Here is a 20,738-nt window from a genome sequence, read left to right on the forward strand (position 1 = left end):
ATTCGTGAATTTTGATAAGTATGGATAAAAAGTGGCTTTAATTTCTCAGTCCCAGTTGCATTGCATGTAAGCAGAAGTGTAACATATTTTTTTGATTTTTTTTTTTTGGAGAGTGGCCTTATGCTAATATCTTTGATGGTTTAAGATCCAAATACAATCCTAAAATATAAACAGTAAATATTAGAATATTATTCAATTATTTTAAAGAAAATTTAGGATTACCTGTTTCATTACAATTGAAAATATCATTTAAATCATAATCTTTAATGATTTTACGTAAAATCTTTCTTTATTCGTCTAATGTTTCTAATAGCGTACTTTTTGCTTCACCCTACTTAACATACTATTTTAAACTGTGACGTTCTTTAAATTCATTAATCCATCCATTAGAAGCTGCAAAATTATTAACTTCAAACTGCTATGCAAAAAATTTAGCTTTTTCATGTAAAATATTAATATTAATAATAAGGGGTTTAGTACGAAATCCTGAAACTCGAAATCCTGAAGGTACATAATCCTGATACTCGAAATCCTGAAATGTCAATATCCTGAAATATCAAAATCCCAAATTGACATAATCCTGACATTTCATAAATCCGACACTTCATAATCCAGAAAAGAAAAATACTGAAAAGAAAAATCTTGAAATTTATTAATAAAATAAAGAAAATCAGTATTATGGGGTATCGGAATTATAAAATTTGGGATTATAACAATTTGGGATTTTGACAATTTGGGATTTTGATATTTCAGGATATTAACATTTCAGGATTTAGAGTATTGGGATTTTGTACCTTCGGGATTTTAAGTTTTGGGATTTTGGATGGATCCCAATAATAAGATCTGCAGCAAAGTGCATTAGTTATCCATAATAAAAGAGCCTCCTCTACTTGAGAGAAGTGAACAGGCTTTTCCCTCTGTTTATTTGACTCTTTTGAGTCTAGATTTACATTCAGCCACTTTTCTTTTTTTTTTAAGATATCAGAAACTATATTTTGCTTAATATTATTCAAGGTGGCAAGTCCTTCTTGAGTAGGCTGTGACTAAGGTTGCTTGCCGAAACCTAGGGGTTTAGGCAAGATGGCGTTTCGCCGAAAAGCGAAATTCTGCCGAAACTATATTAAAGTTATATTAAAAAACTGGCAAAACTTTGGAGAAAGACGAAACTGCCGAAACTTATTATAAATGCCGAAACTGCCGAAACTCTGCCGAAACTATAATAAATCTATAGTAAAATTTTGACGAAACTAATCGTAGGATTTTGAAGAGGTTTAGACAAGCAACCTTAGCTGTGACATATTTTTATAATCTAAACAGAGTTATCATTTTTGTGCATATGTTAAAACGACTCTTTTCTTTGTTTGAGAAGCATTTTGAGTTAACTTCCTTTTTACTTGTAGTTGAGACATAATTTCTAAAGCAAACAAAGATGCACTATGACGCATTAAGTAAGGTTATATGCTGGTATAACCTAAAATATCAGTACATCTTACTATATGTTAATTAAAAGGGAACAAAGAAAACTATCAGTACATGTTACATTGTGAAACAATATGTAATATCAGTACAACAAGGTTTTTTTAATAGGACATGAAAATTCTATAAGTATATGAAAATATCGTTCTATATAATATCAGTACATAGAGACGCAACTGTATATTTGTATATTTAAAAAAGTTTTATTTGTATTTGTGACTTTATTTGTTAAGTTAAAAGTTTTCTTAGTACTATTCTTAAAACCTTTAAATCTATTTTTAATTGTTAATTTATTTTTAAATTTTTGATGAAACTGGAAAGAAAAGTATGAAGGTTGATAGTACATATATAAGATATTCTAATATATAACAAGTTTGTGAATTAATTATGTTTTATACTATTTTTTAATATTTTACTCTAATATATGTAAATGTACTGTGAAATTAAAAAAACAATATTTTTTAAATTTAATACCTTATTTTTTTATTTTTATTTTTTATTTTACTTTTACTAAATTATAAAATTTTAATTTTAAATATTTTTAATATAATTTATATTAGTAGTTAAAATTTATATAGAATTTATATATTAATTTTAATTAGAATTATTTTTAAAATTTTATTATTTTATATATTACTATTTCTAAAAGATTTATTAATTAGATTTTAATAAAATTTATATTGTTAAATTTGTTTTAATAAAAAGAATTTAATAGCAATAAATATATAAAATTGCATTTTTAGCATTAATATCAAATTATTGTAAAAATACATATATATTATTGAATTTTACTAATTTGTCCCTTAGATGAAATAAACCAGGTTATATAATTTATAAATATAAAATTTAAGACAAATTCTTAATACTGCCACAGGTAATTATTACCATAAAAGTTTGTTTCATGTGATTATTATAATATTATTTTATTTACTGATGTAAATTAAATCAAAATAATTTTGTAAAAGTAAATTTTTCTTTTTATATACAAATATTTCTTTCTTTTTATTTTTTTATATATATACTTTCTTTTTTTTTCAAAATAAATATTGATAATTATAATGATGAAATTAATTGAATGATTCTATAATAATATTTGATGATAATAATAGTTATATTGCTAATAAATTAGATGAATTTGAAAATAATGATGGTAAGTATTAGTATATAGTTTTGTTTTATTAATATTGATTTTTTTGATATTTACCTAGATTTTCAACTATAGATGGTTTTGAGTACTAAGAAAAGAAAACAGAAATTGATCTGAATCTAATTTCACCAGAAATTGGAATAATTTTTAATAATTATGACTTTGCAAAATGTTTTCTTGATCAGTATGCAAAATCAAATGGATTTGTAATCATAAAAGGTGAATAGAAAAAGATAAAACTGATAAATCAATAATTGTAAGAAGGTCTTTTGAATGTCATTATGGAAGAATTCATAAATTAAAGAAGGTTATTGATGATCATATACAACAAAGAAATTAACAATCAGACAAAATAAATTGTTCTTGGGTATGCAATATCAATAGAATAAAGAATACAGATTCTGTAATAATTACTAGTTTTATTAATCACCATAATCATGATTGCAACAATAATGTTGCTCACATCTAAAGGGTTATTTATGTGATATTATGATTCCTTAGTGTTTTATTAGTATGATTGGTATCATATCTATATATAATTCTTTTTACATTGTAATTACTTCTGTAATTTTAATATTGTAATGCTTTCTTTTATTATGTAATAAATTGATTACCAATTGAATTCTTTTTATCAATTATATTAAAAATGACTTGTTGTCTGAAGCGTATTTCCATTCTACTCCAAACCATACATGTGTTGTCTGTCCGCACGTGTGTATGACCAATAAAATCTTAGGATTAGGTGTAACCTTAAATTTGTTTTCATGTATAACCCTTTTTGTTTATGGCTGATCTGAAAATGCTGAATATATTAGCTTTAGAGTAAGGAGTGATGTTTAGCATTATTTAGCATCACATAGTCACGTGCAAGCCTGAGTTTTAAAAACACTATTTATCTGAGGGACAGTTCTTTTTTGTGGTCCAAAACTTATTTGTCACCTGTTATTTGTTACTGAATTTGGCGTAATCTGGCACAGATTTCAGACGTGCTTGTTTATGTCCCCTAATTTCAAATTTCTTAAAAATTTTTATATTCCCTCAGTAAGTTTTTTACGCCATATTTGTTTTTTTTTAAAATAAAAATTAAAATAACTGAAAATAAATAAAAATAAAAAAAATAAAACAATTGATTTCGTTGATTTCTTACATTTTATTATGAGCATGATGTAATTTATGACGCTTTAGATGTATCAACGGTTATCATTTCCTAGTTTAAAGATCATAAAATATAGTATTAATAATGATAATTTTACCAGTTGAACAAAGTATTTGCGTTATTATATAATTTTTCTTCTCTATTCTTAAACAATACTATAATAAGAATTCTCATTATTAATATTTCTATTTAGAATTTTTTTATTGATACTACTTAATATTGTCTTTGTAATATTTTATCAACGAGTTCAAAATTAATTAAATAAATTTATACATTTGACATTTTTGGTAAAGTTTTATTCATATTGACTCGTTCAACTCATTTATTACATTAAACCACACCCACAAAATTTTGTGGCACATTATATTACATTAAAATAGTGCATCATCATTACATCATGTAATACAATATCAAATTCTTTGGTGTTGATAAATACTAATTTTCTTTCTGTAACAAAATACTGCAACTGATGTTCAAAATATTTTCCACATTTATCACATTTTTCAACATTTATAAACAGGTAGAATGGCAAAAAAGGCAAAAAGGGCAAACCCAATGTCAGAACTTACAGAATTTTATAGTAAAGTGTGTGTTGCTAGAAGCATAAAATTTGTCACCAATGAAGCAAGTAAAGAAGAAATTAACTTGTCAGAGAGTGACCAATTTTCCCATAACTTAGCAACGATATTAGCAAGAAACAATGAAGTGGTAGCGGTTAACTTGAAAATTTTACCCAACAAGTGTAGAATTTACATTTCAAAGAATAATAAATGGCTTAATAAAGATACTAAATATATCGAAGAAATTCAAGTACTCATGAAAAATTTATCTAAAGATGATCCCATAACTTTCGAACAAGCAGCTGAAAGAAAGGATGTGTTTGCTTTATTTTATAATGTATTGGAGTACTGTTCTGTTAAGTTAGGACGTAGATTGAACAAACTTAAGAAAGATATAAAGAATAATAAACACCAACCACATATTAAATCTTTTCTAGAATTCCTAGAATCTTCTGAGATTAACGTTAATAATCTAGATGAGATTAACGAATCATCTGGTAAAGAAATATCGAAATTCGAATATTTAATGACCACAGCTTGTTGCGAGTATTATAAATACAATAAAAAAAACAAAAATTATCCGCAAAGATTCCTAGGACACATCAAAAAAGTGGGATCCTATGCTGCATCTGTGATGGATATTGTTAATTGTGCATGTAAAGATAAGTATAAAATACCATTTTCTTGTATAGACTTGCGTTTATTGGATCCTGTTCCTGTTGAATAACTCATATCTTCATGGACTGATATTATCAAAAAGTATATTCCTATTCAAAAGAGTTTCAAAAACTTTAAGAAAAATTGTTTAAAAAATAAGAAAATAAGAGATAGACTAAACGAGATATATGGTGGCACAGGTGGACAATTAGATCGTGGAAGAATTAATCACATATATTTACATGTAGAGTTGAACATATTGACTAATACTGACATATTAAGCAAGGAACATAATGAATTTATAGCAGTATCCAAGAAATGTTGTTACTTATGTGAATCATACATCAAATTTTTACGATCTAAAGGATATAAAATTACAGTTTCTGGAGGACATAAGAAGTTGTATCACAAATGGAAACTTCCAGATACTTACAGTAGTGAATTTGCGAAATGTGCTCTATGTGACCTTGATCAGATCATAGAGAGTGAAATAGAACAACATACTAAAATAATTGCTAAATCTGATAGTAATGGAGAAAATGCTGATTCTGATAATCCAATACGAAATCATGTTGCTATGAAGAAGGTAACTGAAGGTGCATTTCAGATTAAGACTAATTCTAATCTATGATTCAGATATTCAGTAACGTTGCTTGATTAGGAACATTTTTATCAATAAAACAAAATTGCTACATTTAAAAAGTTAAACGAAATCTTTACTCTTATAAATGAATTGTCAGTGCTAAACTAACAAAATCTATTTGAGTAGTGGACGTTCAGAGGGAGGAAACATTTCAATACTTAACTGATTCTTTCCACTTCTCAATACAATCTAATGCTAATTTTTTCAATATCTACTAGTAGTACCTGTTGACTACGTCAACATTCTATTTTTTACTTTATATATAATAATAATTATAATGTAAAATAAATCTATATATAAAAAATAATAAACTATATAAATAAATTTACATTTTACATTTATTTCTACAATTTTTAGTATATTACTATAATTTCTAATTATTGAAAAACTTCTGAATATATAATATTATAAGTACAATTTATTAAATTTCTATTATTATCTTTAGTGGTAATGATTTTTAAATTTTTTTTTGTTGTTATCCTTGAACAGGCAACATAGAATTGTCCATGAGCAAATACAGGAGTTGGAAGATACAATCCAATCCAATTTAATGTCTGACCCTGTGACTTATTAATAGTCATTACAAAAGCTGGTTGTATTGAAAATTGACAATGCTTAAAAGTGAAAGGTAAAGTAGCATTTGTAAGAGACAAGGTAATACGTAAAAGAAAAGCATGTTTTTCAGCATGTTTTCCAGTAATAATTTCTGCCTTAATAACATTCTTCTGAAAAGAACAACAAACCAACCTTGTTCCATTACACAGGCTCTCTGATGGACTAATATTTTGTAATAGTATTGGAGATCATTTTTTTAATACTAATTTATGAGGTGGAAGTCCACCAATTGTTATGGAATTTAAAAACTCAATGGAATACTGATATTCTGAATTTGATTGTTCTTTTATTGTATCAGCACTAAGATATTCAACTGCTTCACCAGGAAATTGATCCATAATGATTGTATTAACCAAATATACATCCACATTTTTTGGTGCAAGTATTGCTTATTTAACCAAATATTTAGGATTTGAATTAATGATAGATAGATTTAGATAAATCAATTGAATAAGATCATTGATCTTCTGTGATTGTAAAACAATATCATTTGGAAGTTAAATAATATTATTTGCTAATACATCAATAGTAGGAATTTGACCTTTAATAGTATCTGGTTCATTTACAGTACGAAAAAGACATATATTAGTTTTTAATGTCATTAATTTCACATGTTTTCATAATGCTGATCATTGTAAGTAAGATCCTACAATATCTTCATGACTTCCCTTTATTACTACTGGAAGTATCTGGCAAAAATCACCTCCAAATACCACTACTTTACCTCCAAATAGTTGGTTTTCTAAAGATAAATCTACAGCTTTCATAATATCTCTTAACATTCTATCTACAGCTTCAAATGCATGTCAATGAATCATTGATACTTCATTCCAAATAATAAGCTGTATAACTTGCAAAAATAAAACTAAATTAGAACTATATTTTACAGTACAAGTAGAATCTTCATGTATTTCAAAAGGTATTTTAAAACAGGAATGTGCTATTCGACTACCTGGTAAAAGAAGAATAGCGATACTAGGATTCCGCTTATTTATAATAAAGGTCACTGTAGAAAATTGAGTCTTTACTAATAGTTTTTACCTTACTTTTTTCTTAAATTCTATTGATTAATTAGCTAAAAAGGAAAAAAATCATAACAATGTAACATAAAATTTTCTTTTATAGTAGAATCTGCAAAGAATTTTATATATGATTTTTACCTTAAGCCTGAGGATAACCTATCTTATAAGTAAGCGAGATCTTGCGATACCTGAAGATGCTATAGCAAGAGCAATATGCTTCTCTAAACAAATTTTTGCAAGTAAATTGCTATATATATATATATATATAATTAAAATTAAAATTAATCTATAATATATGTATTAACTAATATAAGACAAAATAATTTTTACCTATATAAAAAAGTTTTTCCAGTTCCTTTTGGACGATCTACAAAAAAAATAGCCAGAGTTTTAATTTCTATTGTCTTAATACCTTCATCAAAATAGTCTGTTGTTCTGTATTTAAACTTGAAAAATCATCTTTTGCAAGTTTTAAAAGTTCTTCAATATCATATTCCTGCTTTTCTCTAATTAAACGATTACTTTCATTATTAAAAGTGGTAGGTAGAATAGGCATATTTGGAAACTCAATAAAAAGTCATACATTTTTACTTAAAATGACTTATAAATGATATAAAACCTTATTATGTATATCATTATCTGTAAGTTCAAGTGTTATATTATTAAAATTATGACGAACTTGGTATAAAATATCATCACTAAGGGCAAAAATATGCTTTTCCCAAAGTATTTCAGGTTTTGTCAGTTCACAAAATAAAAGAATAGTTGCAAATAGTTTACACAGTTGTGCTTCACCTTACACTTGATTTGCCTCTTGCAAACATTGATTCCACTTTTCATAATCTTGCAACAAATTTAATGCAATACATGCTTCTTTAAAAGTATGATAAAATATTCCATTTACTGTACGAATATTTTCAAAAGATGTTGAACCACGAACTACATTAAGTAACATTCTTAGGTAATATTTTTCTTCTACTTCAGGGTGGATAAAATATATGCGATCTATTAAATTACCTTGCTGCCATAACTTCCATTCTTTAGTTTTTTTATTATAGACCCATTAAGATGAAAATTCTGCATATGTTAATCTTCTTACATATGAATATTTAGTATTATCATGAAACCATGCTATAAGAGTAGTTTTTTCTATACATGCCACCCAAATTATTTTGGACTGCCGTAATTATAAGTAAAATCCCAAATTCAATTATGGCATCCCAAATTATTTTGGCACTTTACATAGTAAATTATATATAAACCGAATGAATTATGGCATCCCAAATTATAATTATGGCATCCCAAAATAATTTGGACAGCATGTATAGTTTTTTCTTTTGCTGAATGGGTTAATATATCTTCTAAATGTTTATTATCTTGAAATAATACTCTATGTTGACTTGAAAGATGAATAGATAGTTGTATAATATCTGGCTTTTCATTATGCAATCGATAATGAAATATTTTCCAAGTGGCTTCTGATGCTGAAATGTAATGTCCATCAAGGTATAAGCTTATTTCATTATTATTTATTTGATTTGTATTACCACTTCCACCAATCTCTACAGTAACATGATCATGACCTTTATAAACATACTTAAAAAAGTATTTAATGGCTGTAATTGATGAACAAATTTCCACATTAATATAATGGTTATATTTAGCCATAAGATAAGAATTATATGGAACTATCTAACGATTATCCAACTGAATTCCTTTAACTTCTTTAGTTTAACCATCATTTCTACATTTATATATAGGATAACCATTCATATTTTCTGTAGTATATTCTTGAAAATTTCATGAATATCTTTTAGAACATTTTCCATCTTTCATACATGAAGAGTTTAATATAAGCGTACTATAGGGTCCATGCATCATTGACTTTTTGACTGTATTAAAAGTATTACGGACATATTACAACAAATTAAAGGAAAGGTTTCAGACTTCAAATCTTAAAATGACATGATTTTACTGCTTAAAGTGTAAGAATGAAACTAAAACTGCTAATAAAATACAAGATATGACCACAAATGAAAGTTATTGCTTACATGGTGATTATACAGTTTGTGGTATGCATAAGAACACTTTTACTGAAGTAGATTAGGTAATCAAAAAGAAGACCAAGAAGAAGAAGAAAGAAACTGCAGCTAAAAGACATCAAACAGCTTATAATTGGCAGTGTAAGAAACTCAGACAAAAAATCTTAAAGTCTGATGACACGTGTAAGCAGAAAGGACTCCAATTATGATGGAAATGAATAATTCATATAATTATATAAAATTTACTAGTAGGTTAATTAGTTTTATACTTAATTAATATTATAAGTTAAAGTTGGATAATTTTAATAAGTAGCAATAATAAAAACATAAAATTTCAAATTAGTTTTCATGTAATTTTTATGGATTTTACAAAAATTTTATGAAAATCTATAAGAATTTTATATAATATAGCAAAAAAAATTTTGCCACTTATGTGGTAATTATTATATTTTAGCAAAATACAGTCCCCTTGATATAACGAACCCTACGTTCTAGCTGATTAGATCTTCATTATAAATAACTTCATTAACACTATAACGAATTATTTAGTATAGTATAATGAATTCTTCGGTATAGATATGTCAGTCATACAGATCATATGACTTGTCAATCTGATTTACCAATTATTCAATTTTTTTATTACTAATATTAGGTTTTTTTTTATTTATTTTATTGTAAAGAACTTTCTGAATTTTGAAATAGATGCCTGGAATGAAAAATAAGTGGAGGTTTAGTTTTTTTATTAATTTCATTTAAGAATGTTTATTAATATTCTTTTTTTCTTTTTTTTTTCTTAGAGACGGCTTCTAGGTTTAAAAAACTAAAGTTTGTAGTTATTACGAACTTAGTTTTTTTGTTTTATTTTTTTTTACTAACCATTTTTATTTATTTATTTTTTTATAAGTTTCGGTGAGCTTTTAAGAATAGAAAAAAACTATTCATAGATATTACGAACTTAATTTTTTTTTGTTATTTTTTTTAATAAAGTAGAACAGTTTACTAATCGTTATTTTTATTTATTTTATTTTTTATAGGTTTAGAATGGATTTTGATTGAAAAAGAGCTAAAATTCACAAATATTATGAACTTAGTTTTTTTTTTTTTTTATTAGTGATTAACAGTTCGTTATTTGATCTTATTTTATTTTTTTTTTAGGTTTCAGGTAGATTTTGATGGAAAAAGTGTTAAGAATCATAAGTATGAATCAAATCTTTCTTAGTCTTTTTTTTTTTTTGCTTTTTTTAATAAAGTGGACCGTTTTTATTTATTTCTTTTTATAGGTTTTGAGCAGACTTCTGATGGAAACTGAAAGAATTAACTAAGATTCATAAATATTAGTACGATTAAATCTTAATCTTTTTTTATTTTTTTAATAAAGTGGAACGGTTTACTAACTATCCTTTTTTTATTTTATAGACTTCGATTTGAGTGGATTTTCAAAGATGAAAAGAAGATTTGTAAGTATAAATATAAATCTTAGTCATTTTTTAGTTTTTTTATAAATTTACTAACTGTTTTTATTGTTTTTTTTGGAAGTTTCAGTAGGTGGATAATATCAAAAGAAAAAACTTGCAACTAAACGAAACAGATTTATTTGCTTAGTACGTATTTAAAGAGATGTGGTAACATGTATGTATGAGTGTTTTTTTTATTAGAACATTTACTAACACTTTTAAATTTTTATAGAAATGAGCAATAAATTAACAAAATAAAGACATGAATTTATGGTTGTATTCTAATCAAAATTATTGTAAAAATTATTATTAATTAAAGAGAATACTATGTAATAATAATATAATTAATAAATAAATTATATACAAATAAATAAATATTTTAAATAAATAAATATATAATAAATAAATAAAATTAATAAATAAATATTAAAAAATTCTTCATTTTACTGAAAAAAAAATTTGTTATAAAAAAATCTGTTATATTGAGTAGTATTTTATATATGCAATTTACTCACTTTACTTCATATTACATTATACACTATACAGTAAATAAATAGTAATTTCGTTATATTAAGGGTTTTTTTCATATTTAAATCGGTATCACACTAAAAATCCATTATATCATGTTATTCGCTATATCGAAGTTCATTGTAAAGAGAGGTGACTGTACTTTAAAAATAAATTATACAATATAAATAAATAAAATTTTAAATTTCAGATTTTATTATATATAAATAATTATTACTATAATAGTATTTTGCAAATAATTCAGTTAAATCGAATCAATTCAAATTTGATTTAGGTTTGGTTTGATTCAATTTGATAGTTTTTGAATTTGAATCAAAAAACAAAATTTAATTTGATTTTAAATCAAATTTGAATCAAATTTATTTGATTTGATCAAACTCAAATCAAACTGAATCAAATCTGAATTGTTTGAATCTAAATTAAATCGTCAAATCAAATCAAATTGTCAAATCAAATTAAATTATTAAATCATCAAATTGTCAAATTGAATTAAATTATCAAATTATTAAATTGTCAAATTGTCAAATCGAATGTAATCAAATTGTCAAATTGAATTAAATCTCAAATTGAATTAAACTAAATTAACTTGAATCTCAAACTTATTAAACTTTATTTAATTCAAATCAGATTGAATCTAAATCAAATCAAATCAAATCAAATTTTAAATCAGATTTGAATAATTTGAATTTAAATTTAAAATTTTTAGATTTGATTTGACCAAATTAAATTCAAATTTAAACTGATTCAATTTAATTTGATTTGTGAGAAACATTACACCATAATAAATCATTGCTATTAGATCTGTATTGGCAAAATTATTGCATTTTAAAATTTTGTACTAAATTAAATCAATATTAATAATTGCAAATATTAATTTGGCTATAACTCTTGTATTACTTAAAATTATGCTGTATTGCTTTAACCATTAATTTTAAAGACATTAATCTATAACTCATAAAAGTTTCAAGTTTTATCCAAATTTCTGTAGTTTGCCCAAAGTTTCAAATTCTGATTAAGAAATAATCAGCATATATTAATTAATTGAAAAATTCAGCCTAAACCTAACTTTGGCATTACATTTTATTTTGCCATAAAATTTTTATATTAAACTGTTAATACTTTAAACTATTAAATAAAATAATTTAATGTGATTTTTTTACACATTTATGGTTTGAAATAATGCTTCAAAGTTAAATGTGATGTCACATATATTATAATTGGTAAGTGATTGGTATGTAATAATAAACATGTCTGATATGCTGATTAGATAGTAAAGAAAATACTAGTAGTTTAGATAATAGATAATATGAAGTAGCAAGAAAAGAACTGAATACAGATGAGAATGATGATTACATTCTTCACAGATTTTACATCTATATTCCATTTTCTAAAAATACTATGCCATTAGATCAGCTGAAATTCTCCATCTTTTTTATTCTATTATATGAATCTAACCAATCACTACGTCTATAATATATGTGGATATAAAAAAATGCTAATTATATATTATTTAGAATATCACTAAACTGCAAAGCAATTCAGATGATATTTCAACATCCCTATCCAATAACTTTATGCTTCAATTGTTTCATATAAATAAAATAAATAAACTCAATAAGCTATTTATTAACATAGTATTTTACAATAAAATTTAATATAAAAAAATTTAGTATAATACTAAATAACGACGTAATGCATCAAGATTTCCTTATAATAATTAATATTCACGTGATAATAATGATAGTCACGTGATAATTATTCGGATACAAAGAACGTGAAATTAATAATAACTAAACAAGGAAATTATAAATAAATCTGTATGATTTATTACTATTGATACCGTTAACCGTTAGCCGTTATAATAAAGGTTACATACGAGTAATGCAAATTAATGCACGCTTAAAATTAAAAAGAAGATTCAAACAAGGAGTTTAGAAAACGAATTAGTAAATCCATTAACATTTAAAACAAAGATATATTTAAATATCAATAATATCGAGAGAGAGAGAGGAGGTAATAAAAAGTAATAAAGAAAAAAAAAGAAAAAAATATAATGTAATTGTATTTATTACTCTATAAGGAAGCATGCATTGTGTAATAGCGTGGTATAACTCGCGTCTTCTTTAGGCTGTTATTCTGTTATTTCTCGTTCAATAATTGTTACACATTTGTTTCTTTGAACAAAAAAATCCTTTTTAAATAAGGTTTATAGATTTGCAACCAAAAAAAACAAAAAAAAAAATTATTATTATTAATTTCTTTTTTTTTGAATAATGAACTTAACAAAGAACAAGTGATAATTCCCAAATTGGTCGAACAGCTTCAAGAATAAAGAGTTAAATAATTTAAAGAATAAAGAATATAATAATAATTTTTTTTTGTTACGCAAAATTCATTTTCAGATACAAATAGCCCCGCTTTTTACGCTTTTTTCCATTCAACAATTCAACAATATCAAGTAAAATTCATATTATTCTCAACTCTACAAACAAACAAATTCTTCATCTCTAAATTTATCTTTTTAAAAATGTCTTCAGCTGATACCAAAACTCTCATCTATGACACTCTTAAAACATTAAACGCTTCTACCGAAGATTCAAAAAACGATTTTTTCAATAAGGATTTTTATGTCCCCGATTCTTTTTCTACTTATTTCAGTGGTGTTATTTCTGAACAAGATATTCAAGATGCTATTAATCAACTTCAACAAGAAAGAAGAAAAGAATCCGAAAAGAAAGGAAAAAATAATCAAACCGAAAATTCTAAATAAAGAAACCAGAAAATTTATTAAAAAATGAAACTTTTGAAGTTTTATAAATAATTAGATAATAGATTTGCATTTTTCAACCAATTTAATTCATATATACATATCATACATATTTTCACTCTTTACAACACGCATTATCACATTTGTAATTTTATACTTTTTGTACGATACAACTATCCAAAAATATATAAAATAGATTTTTTTTTTCCTTTTATTGTAATTTAAATATATTTTTATGGTATCATTACTATCTTTATTTGTATTATTATCTCATTATTTATAACTATTACCACCATATAAAGCAAAATACAACATGTAATTAAATTTTAAAGAAAATAAATTATGGAAATTTAACCTTAACTTAATTTGTCACAATGTGTCACATCCTTCTATCTATTTTTAACATAATATTTGTAATATAACACACCCTGTGTTTTTATCGGTTCGGGTATGCTAATATTATAACCTTTGTTTAAAAATAAAATCTCGACTTATCAGAATCGGATGGTAAATTATGCTTACAATTCTTATATATTTGTTTATTTGTTTATTTAAAATTTTAAATGTTCATGGCATGGAAATTTGTTATACGTTATATTACAAATTCATTGTAATTTCGCTAAGTGGATTGAAATTAGTAATACACTATAATTCGAATAAATTCTTTGTTATCAAAAGCAAGTATTAAAAATCCATTTCTAAATTTCGTTGGATAATCTTCTCATCTCATTAAAAAAAAATAATCATTAAAATCTTTTTTTCTCACTAATATCTTTCACTTCTTCTCCTATCTCTATCAACACTTCTACTTCTACTCCGTCGATTATTTCTACCATTATCATGACGATCATAACGACCATGACGACCATGACGATCATAACGATCATGATTATGCGAAGGAGGGGGTGACCTACCATATCTTTGTCTATGACCTCTCCCGGAATAATATCTTTCCTTTGATCTAGAACGTGACCTTCTTGTAACTCTTCTTGATCTTCCAACATCTGATTGTGAATCTCTTCCTCTAAAATCTTTATTATCTACTTTTTCTTTATCATGATTTCGTTCTAGATCATGTCCACGGTCATACCGACTTTTAGATCTTGAACGCGACCTATCCCGTGTTACATCTTTAGCACGCTCATCACGGTCATATTCATGTCTCCGAACATCATGCCCACTTGACCTAGAACGTGAACGTGACTTATTCCGAATATAACTTTCAGAACGCTTATTCTGTTCAAGATCTCGCTCATTACTTCGTGATCGTGATCTTTTCTTTGTAACCTCTCTTTCTTCACCTATTTCTTCATCTTTATTTCTTTTTTTTTTCTTTTCTTTTTTAGCCTTTTTTTTAGCCTTCTTTTTTTCTTTCTTTAATTTCTTGATAATATACTCTCTCATTGGATCATCTGGATCAACTTTGTCCTCGAAATTTTCTGAATCTTCGGTATCTGACCCAGATATAGATTCATCATCACCTGGAAAAAACATCAAGGTTAAATAAACGAATTTTTTAAAAGATAAAGTATAAAAAAAATAAAAACATCAGCCACCTCTAAGCAAAGGTGGAGCAGCATTCATTCCAGTCCTCTTTTCTCCATCTTTCGTCTCAGCACTTGCATGATCAACTCGTAAGGTACGACCAAGAAGCTATGATAATTAAAAAAAAAAAATTATTAATGTTACCCTCATATATTACTATTTATTAAAACTTCATGGTATTTATGTAAAATGGGCAATTGGAAAGGACCTGCTCGAAAAGAATAGTCAGAGACCATTTATATAAAAGCTTGATAATGCAATTAATTTAAATATACAAACTTACCGTAAAATTATTTAAATTATCAACAGCTAAAATTGTACTTCTTTGATCTTCATACCTTAAAAAAGCAAAACCTTTAGATTCGCCAGTTTGTTTATTTCGAACTAATTGAAGATCGAGAACTTCTCCAAATCTATAAAGGAACCATTAAAAGGTTTATCAAAAATTATTAAGTTCAAAATATTATTGATATAATAAACTAACTAGATATTTAAAAGCTTTGGCTTACTGAGAAAAAATAGTAATTATATCTCCCTCTGTCAAATCATAAGGTATATTTCCGATAAAAATATAAGGTGAGTCTTTATACTGTGCATGCCAGGAAGCCGAAGTAGAAATGTTTCGGTCTATTTCTCCGGCATTTATTCGATGAATTTCCTTAGTTACACTATAAAATGGAAATGTGAAGAATTAAACAATTTATGAAAGAAAAATAAGGATCAATTTAAATTTATTTCAGTCGCGAACTTACTTCATAGTTAAGATATGCAAATATGAATCAAGCCCAAAATAATACCTCACTACAGTTATGCTGCGCCATTCGATTAGGCTTATCCAATCAAAATTTGAGGCAAAAATGATTTCGGTAAATCATAAATCATTATTTCTTATCCTCTTTCTCTTGAATATTTAACACAACTGAAAGGATGGATTACGAATCGACTCAGCCTAAAGATTTTTCGTACTCATTCTGTTTAACTAAAGATTTAAATACTCCTTTAACTGTCCGAATGTAAGTAATGCAATTATAACTTTGCTTATATGCGAGTTAAATTGGCTCATTTTCGAATATTACAATTTCAGTTCAGTCCTTGAAGGAATCAGAGAAAAGAAACCATTTACAACATTACTTGATGATCCTACTTTGAAGTTTACTGGCGTGCAGACTAAGTATGCTTTACAATTTGTTTAATTCTCAAAGTAAATAAGATATTGATTTAATCCTTTATTTTATTCTTTTAGTGATTTTTCTGATTTATATGTAACTTGCCAATTATATGCAGACAATAAACCATTGACCATACCAATTCGAACTTCATATAAATCATTCAAGAATCATTGGCTGTTGGTATTTAACTCAAAGTCATCTGCTTAGTTTTTGTTATTCCTAATAATATTAACATTTTTAATAATTTTGTGGGAAAGGCAGTTGGAATGAATGGCTTACAATTCCTATAAAATTTTGTGATTTACCCATTACTGCTCAGCTTGTATTCACAGTATGGGACATTTATGGACCACGTAAAGCTGTTCCTGTAGGTGGAACTACATTTCGACTTTTCGGAAAGCATAAGTAAAATAATAATTTTCTTCATTAATTAATTAAATTATGAATTAAAATACTGGTCCTAAGTTGGTTGCTCTATACATAGTAAACTAAGAAAAGGGAAGCACAAATTATATCTGTGGCCTGATGTTGAAGCTGATGGTCGTGATCATACGACTACACCAAGTAAGATCGGTGAAGTAGATGAAATGGATCGGTTAGAGAAAGTAAGCAAGAATATCTTAATTTATTAGGAATTTGAATTTGCATTTATTAATTTTGTTATTTTTTATTTATATATTTTTAACTGTTTATAGCTTGTTAAAAGATATGATAGAAATGATATAACTAGACTTGATTGGTTGGATAATCTTGCATTTCGGCAAATTGAGAAAATTCACAAAGTAAAAACTTTAGAAATGTTATGTTTGTGGTTATTATATTGTGTGTTAATATGCATTTTCCGATTTAACTAGGAAGAATCTTCAAAGTCAAAGAAACTATATTTATATATAGATTTACCCAAATTCGATGATTTTCCAATAGTATTTAGCGAGCCGGTATGTAATACTATCTGCAACTTATATAGAAATTTTTTATTAAAAAAAAACCAAAATCTTTTATAGGAATACCCTTTACCTGTAGCTCCAACTCCTCCGGTAAATGGACAAACACAGCCTGCATTATTGACTTCGTCATCTGAGTCAAATATGGTTTTAATTGTAGATCCAGAAATTAATAGAGAAAACCCGGTTGAAGGAAAACATAGGCGTTTGGTGAGAAGTCATCGAAACGGACCACTCGACCGAGATTTAAAACCGGATGCTAAAACACGTGATGAACTCAATGTGAGTAAAAAGTAAATTATTTTATAATTTTAGTCTAATAAATAATTTGACAATTTTAAAATTTATTTATAAAAAGGGAATTTTGAAATATCCTCCTACAAAACCTTTGACAGAAAAAGAAAAAGATTTACTCTGGAATTTCAGATTTTATCTTACGCGTGATAAGAAGGTAAATTAAAATTAACTATTGATATATATATATTTATATATTTTTTTACAATTTTATGCTTTTTTTTAAAAAAAAATATTAATGATTTATGTTTTCATTAATGATTTATAATTAGGCACTTACAAAGTTTTTGAAATGTGTTGCATGGTCAGATTCAACAGAAGCTAAGCAGGCTGTTGAGTTGCTGCCTAAATGGGTTGATATTGATTTGGATGATGCTCTTGAATTGTTAGGAGCTAATTTTAAGGACAGATCAGTTCGTGGATATGCTGTTAGTCAATTGAAGAAGGCTGATGATGATGTACGTTAATATGGTTTTTATTCTTGTTTAAATTTTGCTAATTTATAGTAACTTCATTCTAGGAACTATTATTGTATCTTTTGCAACTTGTACAAGCTTTGAAATTCGAAAATATAAGTGATAAGTCCAGTTCATCAAGTTTGGCAGAATTTTTGATTGAAAGAGCTATTAAGAACCCGATACTTGGAAATAATTTTCATTGGTTTGTCATAATATTAATTTATTATATGCGTTATGTCTTATAAACTAATTACGCTTCAAACATTAGGTATCTTATGGTTGAATGCGAGGATGGAAATAAAACTGTTAGCAAAATGTATGGTAAAGTTGATTATCGGTTCATGACAGAGATGACGAAGGTATAAGATGTATAAGATTAGATTATTAATATTTAAATGCCTTTATTTTCAATTTTAATAATTTTAATTTTAAATTTTAAAAATTTTTTTTTAGATCGATCAACGAAGAGAAATTCTTCGTAGACAAGGAGAATTAGTTCAAAATTTATCTTCTCTTTCCAAAGAAATTCGTAATATGAAAGACACAAGACCGAAAAAGGTAACTTAATAAACTATAATTTCTCATAATGAAGTAATTAAATTTATCGTTTTTTCCAGATTGAAAGATTGAGAGCTATAATATCAGATCCTAAAAATGGACTCCTACAATTTCCTCCTTTACCATTACCCCTTGATGCACGTATTGAAGTAACTGGAATTATTCCTGGTAAAGAAATCGTATCAATTCATGACAATTTTTTAATTAAGTTGGGTTTTTTTTTAATATAAACATAATTTATTAGAAAAAACAAGTGTTTTCAAGAGTAACTTGTTCCCATTACGGTTAACTTTCTCTTTGGCCGATGGTGGCGAGTATCCTGTAAGTAATATAACCTTAATTTAAATTAACTCATTTTTATCTTGTACTTATCAGTATATCGTATATTGATATTTAGGTAATGTTCAAAACTGGAGATGACCTTCGTCAGGACCAACTTGTCATTCAAATCATTACACTTATGGATAAGTTGTTGCGAGTAGAGAATTTAGATTTAAAATTGACACCATATAAAGTCCTCGCTACGGGCGCAGATCACGGCTTAATGCAATTCATCCCATCATCCTCATTAGCAAACGTATTGAGCGAATATAATGGTAGTCTTTTGATGTTTTTAAAAGCACATCACCCAGAAGAAAAAGCTGTAGGAACTTATGGAGTTAGTCCCGCAGTGATGGATACTTATGTTAAGAGTTGTGGTAGTGTATAGATAATTAATAAATTCATTTTATATATTTCTTCTTTCTTAAAATTGTTAATTTCTTTAATTATAGCCGGATACTGTGTCATTACATATTTGTTGGGAGTGGGTGATCGGCATTTGGACAATTTACTACTTTCACCTGAAGGTAACTAAATTAAAGTTCTTACCAATATTATGTAACAATAATTACTCACATTTTTTTTTATACCGTGAATACAGGAAATTTATTCCATGTTGATTTTGGATTTATTTTAGGAAGAGATCCAAAACCTTTCCCTCCACCAATGAAACTTTGTAAAGAAATGGTTGAAGCAATGGGTGGAGCAAATTCCATTCATTATCAACGATTCAAAAGTTATTGTTATATTGCTTTTAACATCCTCAGGAAAAGTGCAAATTTGATTCTTAATTTATTTGCTTTAATGGTTTATGCGAATATACCCGACATTAAAATTGAACCTGATAAGGCTGTCTGGAAGGTAATACAAAAGAATATTTTGTATATTTGTTACATTTGTTTTGTTTAATTATTTTAACCGTATTACTTTTAGGTCCAAGAGAAATTTAGATTGGATCTGACGGAAGAAGAAGCCATTAAATATTTCCAAAATTTAATTAATGATTCAGTTAGTGCATTATTTCCGCAGGTTATTGAAACTATACATAAGTGGGCCCAATATTGGAGAAAGTAGAAGTATACAGTATATAGAATATATAATATTCATATTAATTATTGATTATTTATTTAAATATACTAGAGACATCTGTTTTCAAATTTGTAAATGTAACTATAAGAATTAAATTGACATTATTATTATAGTAATATTATAAAAAATATTACAATATTGATTTAATAAGAAAAGGTAATATGGTAGAATTGGCAAAGGTTTATTGTAATTAAACTGAGTTTTATGTTCTTTATTTAATTCATTTATATCTTATACTATATTATTTACTTTGATAGCTTTATTTAAAGTTTAATAAGTTTATTTGTAATTTT

The 20,738-nt window shown here is 25.9% G+C and overlaps 4 protein-coding genes across 4 annotated transcripts; 3 read left to right on the forward strand and 1 right to left on the reverse strand.

Annotated features, from left to right (window-relative positions):
• Positions 1-4,304: 4,304 nt before the first annotated feature.
• OCT59_010710 (uncharacterized protein) lies at positions 4,305-5,627 on the forward strand (the record flags this gene model as incomplete). Its single annotated transcript, XM_066136073.1, has 2 exons — positions 4,305-5,051; positions 5,118-5,627. 2 exons carry the CDS (start codon positions 4,305-4,307, stop codon positions 5,625-5,627), a joined length of 1,257 nt encoding a protein of 418 aa, XP_066000743.1.
• Positions 5,628-13,739: 8,112 nt separating this feature from the next.
• Positions 13,740-14,566, forward strand: OCT59_010711 (uncharacterized protein). The gene has a single exon (XM_025312572.2). It carries the CDS (start codon positions 13,828-13,830, stop codon positions 14,068-14,070), a length of 243 nt encoding a protein of 80 aa, XP_025189511.2. The 5' UTR covers positions 13,740-13,827; the 3' UTR covers positions 14,071-14,566.
• A 266-nt stretch (positions 14,567-14,832) lies between these two features.
• Positions 14,833-16,372, reverse strand: OCT59_010712 (uncharacterized protein; the record flags this gene model as incomplete). Its single annotated transcript, XM_025329890.2, has 5 exons — positions 16,365-16,372; positions 16,122-16,280; positions 15,896-16,025; positions 15,624-15,720; positions 14,833-15,548 (listed from the first exon to the last, which is right to left on the reverse strand). The coding sequence occupies exons 1-5, from the start codon at positions 16,367-16,369 to the stop codon at positions 14,833-14,835; spliced, it is 1,107 nt and encodes a 368-aa protein (XP_025189509.2). The 5' UTR covers positions 16,370-16,372.
• A 144-nt stretch (positions 16,373-16,516) lies between these two features.
• Positions 16,517-20,430, forward strand: OCT59_010713 (uncharacterized protein; the record flags this gene model as incomplete). The annotated part of the gene is made up of 19 exons (XM_025312570.2): positions 16,517-16,625; positions 16,697-16,783; positions 16,856-16,957; positions 17,043-17,186; positions 17,266-17,386; positions 17,477-17,563; positions 17,636-17,719; positions 17,786-18,007; positions 18,084-18,176; positions 18,292-18,477; positions 18,540-18,679; positions 18,746-18,836; positions 18,931-19,035; positions 19,095-19,203; positions 19,280-19,356; positions 19,433-19,733; positions 19,809-19,883; positions 19,958-20,217; positions 20,290-20,430. The coding sequence occupies exons 1-19, from the start codon at positions 16,540-16,542 to the stop codon at positions 20,428-20,430; spliced, it is 2,511 nt and encodes an 836-aa protein (XP_025189508.1). The 5' UTR covers positions 16,517-16,539.
• Between the last annotated feature and the right edge of the window lie 308 nt (positions 20,431-20,738).

Source organism: Rhizophagus irregularis, chromosome 19, assembly GCF_026210795.1.
Source record: "Rhizophagus irregularis chromosome 19, complete sequence".
In the NCBI taxonomy this organism is placed as follows: Eukaryota; Fungi; Glomeromycota; class Glomeromycetes; order Glomerales; family Glomeraceae; genus Rhizophagus; species Rhizophagus irregularis.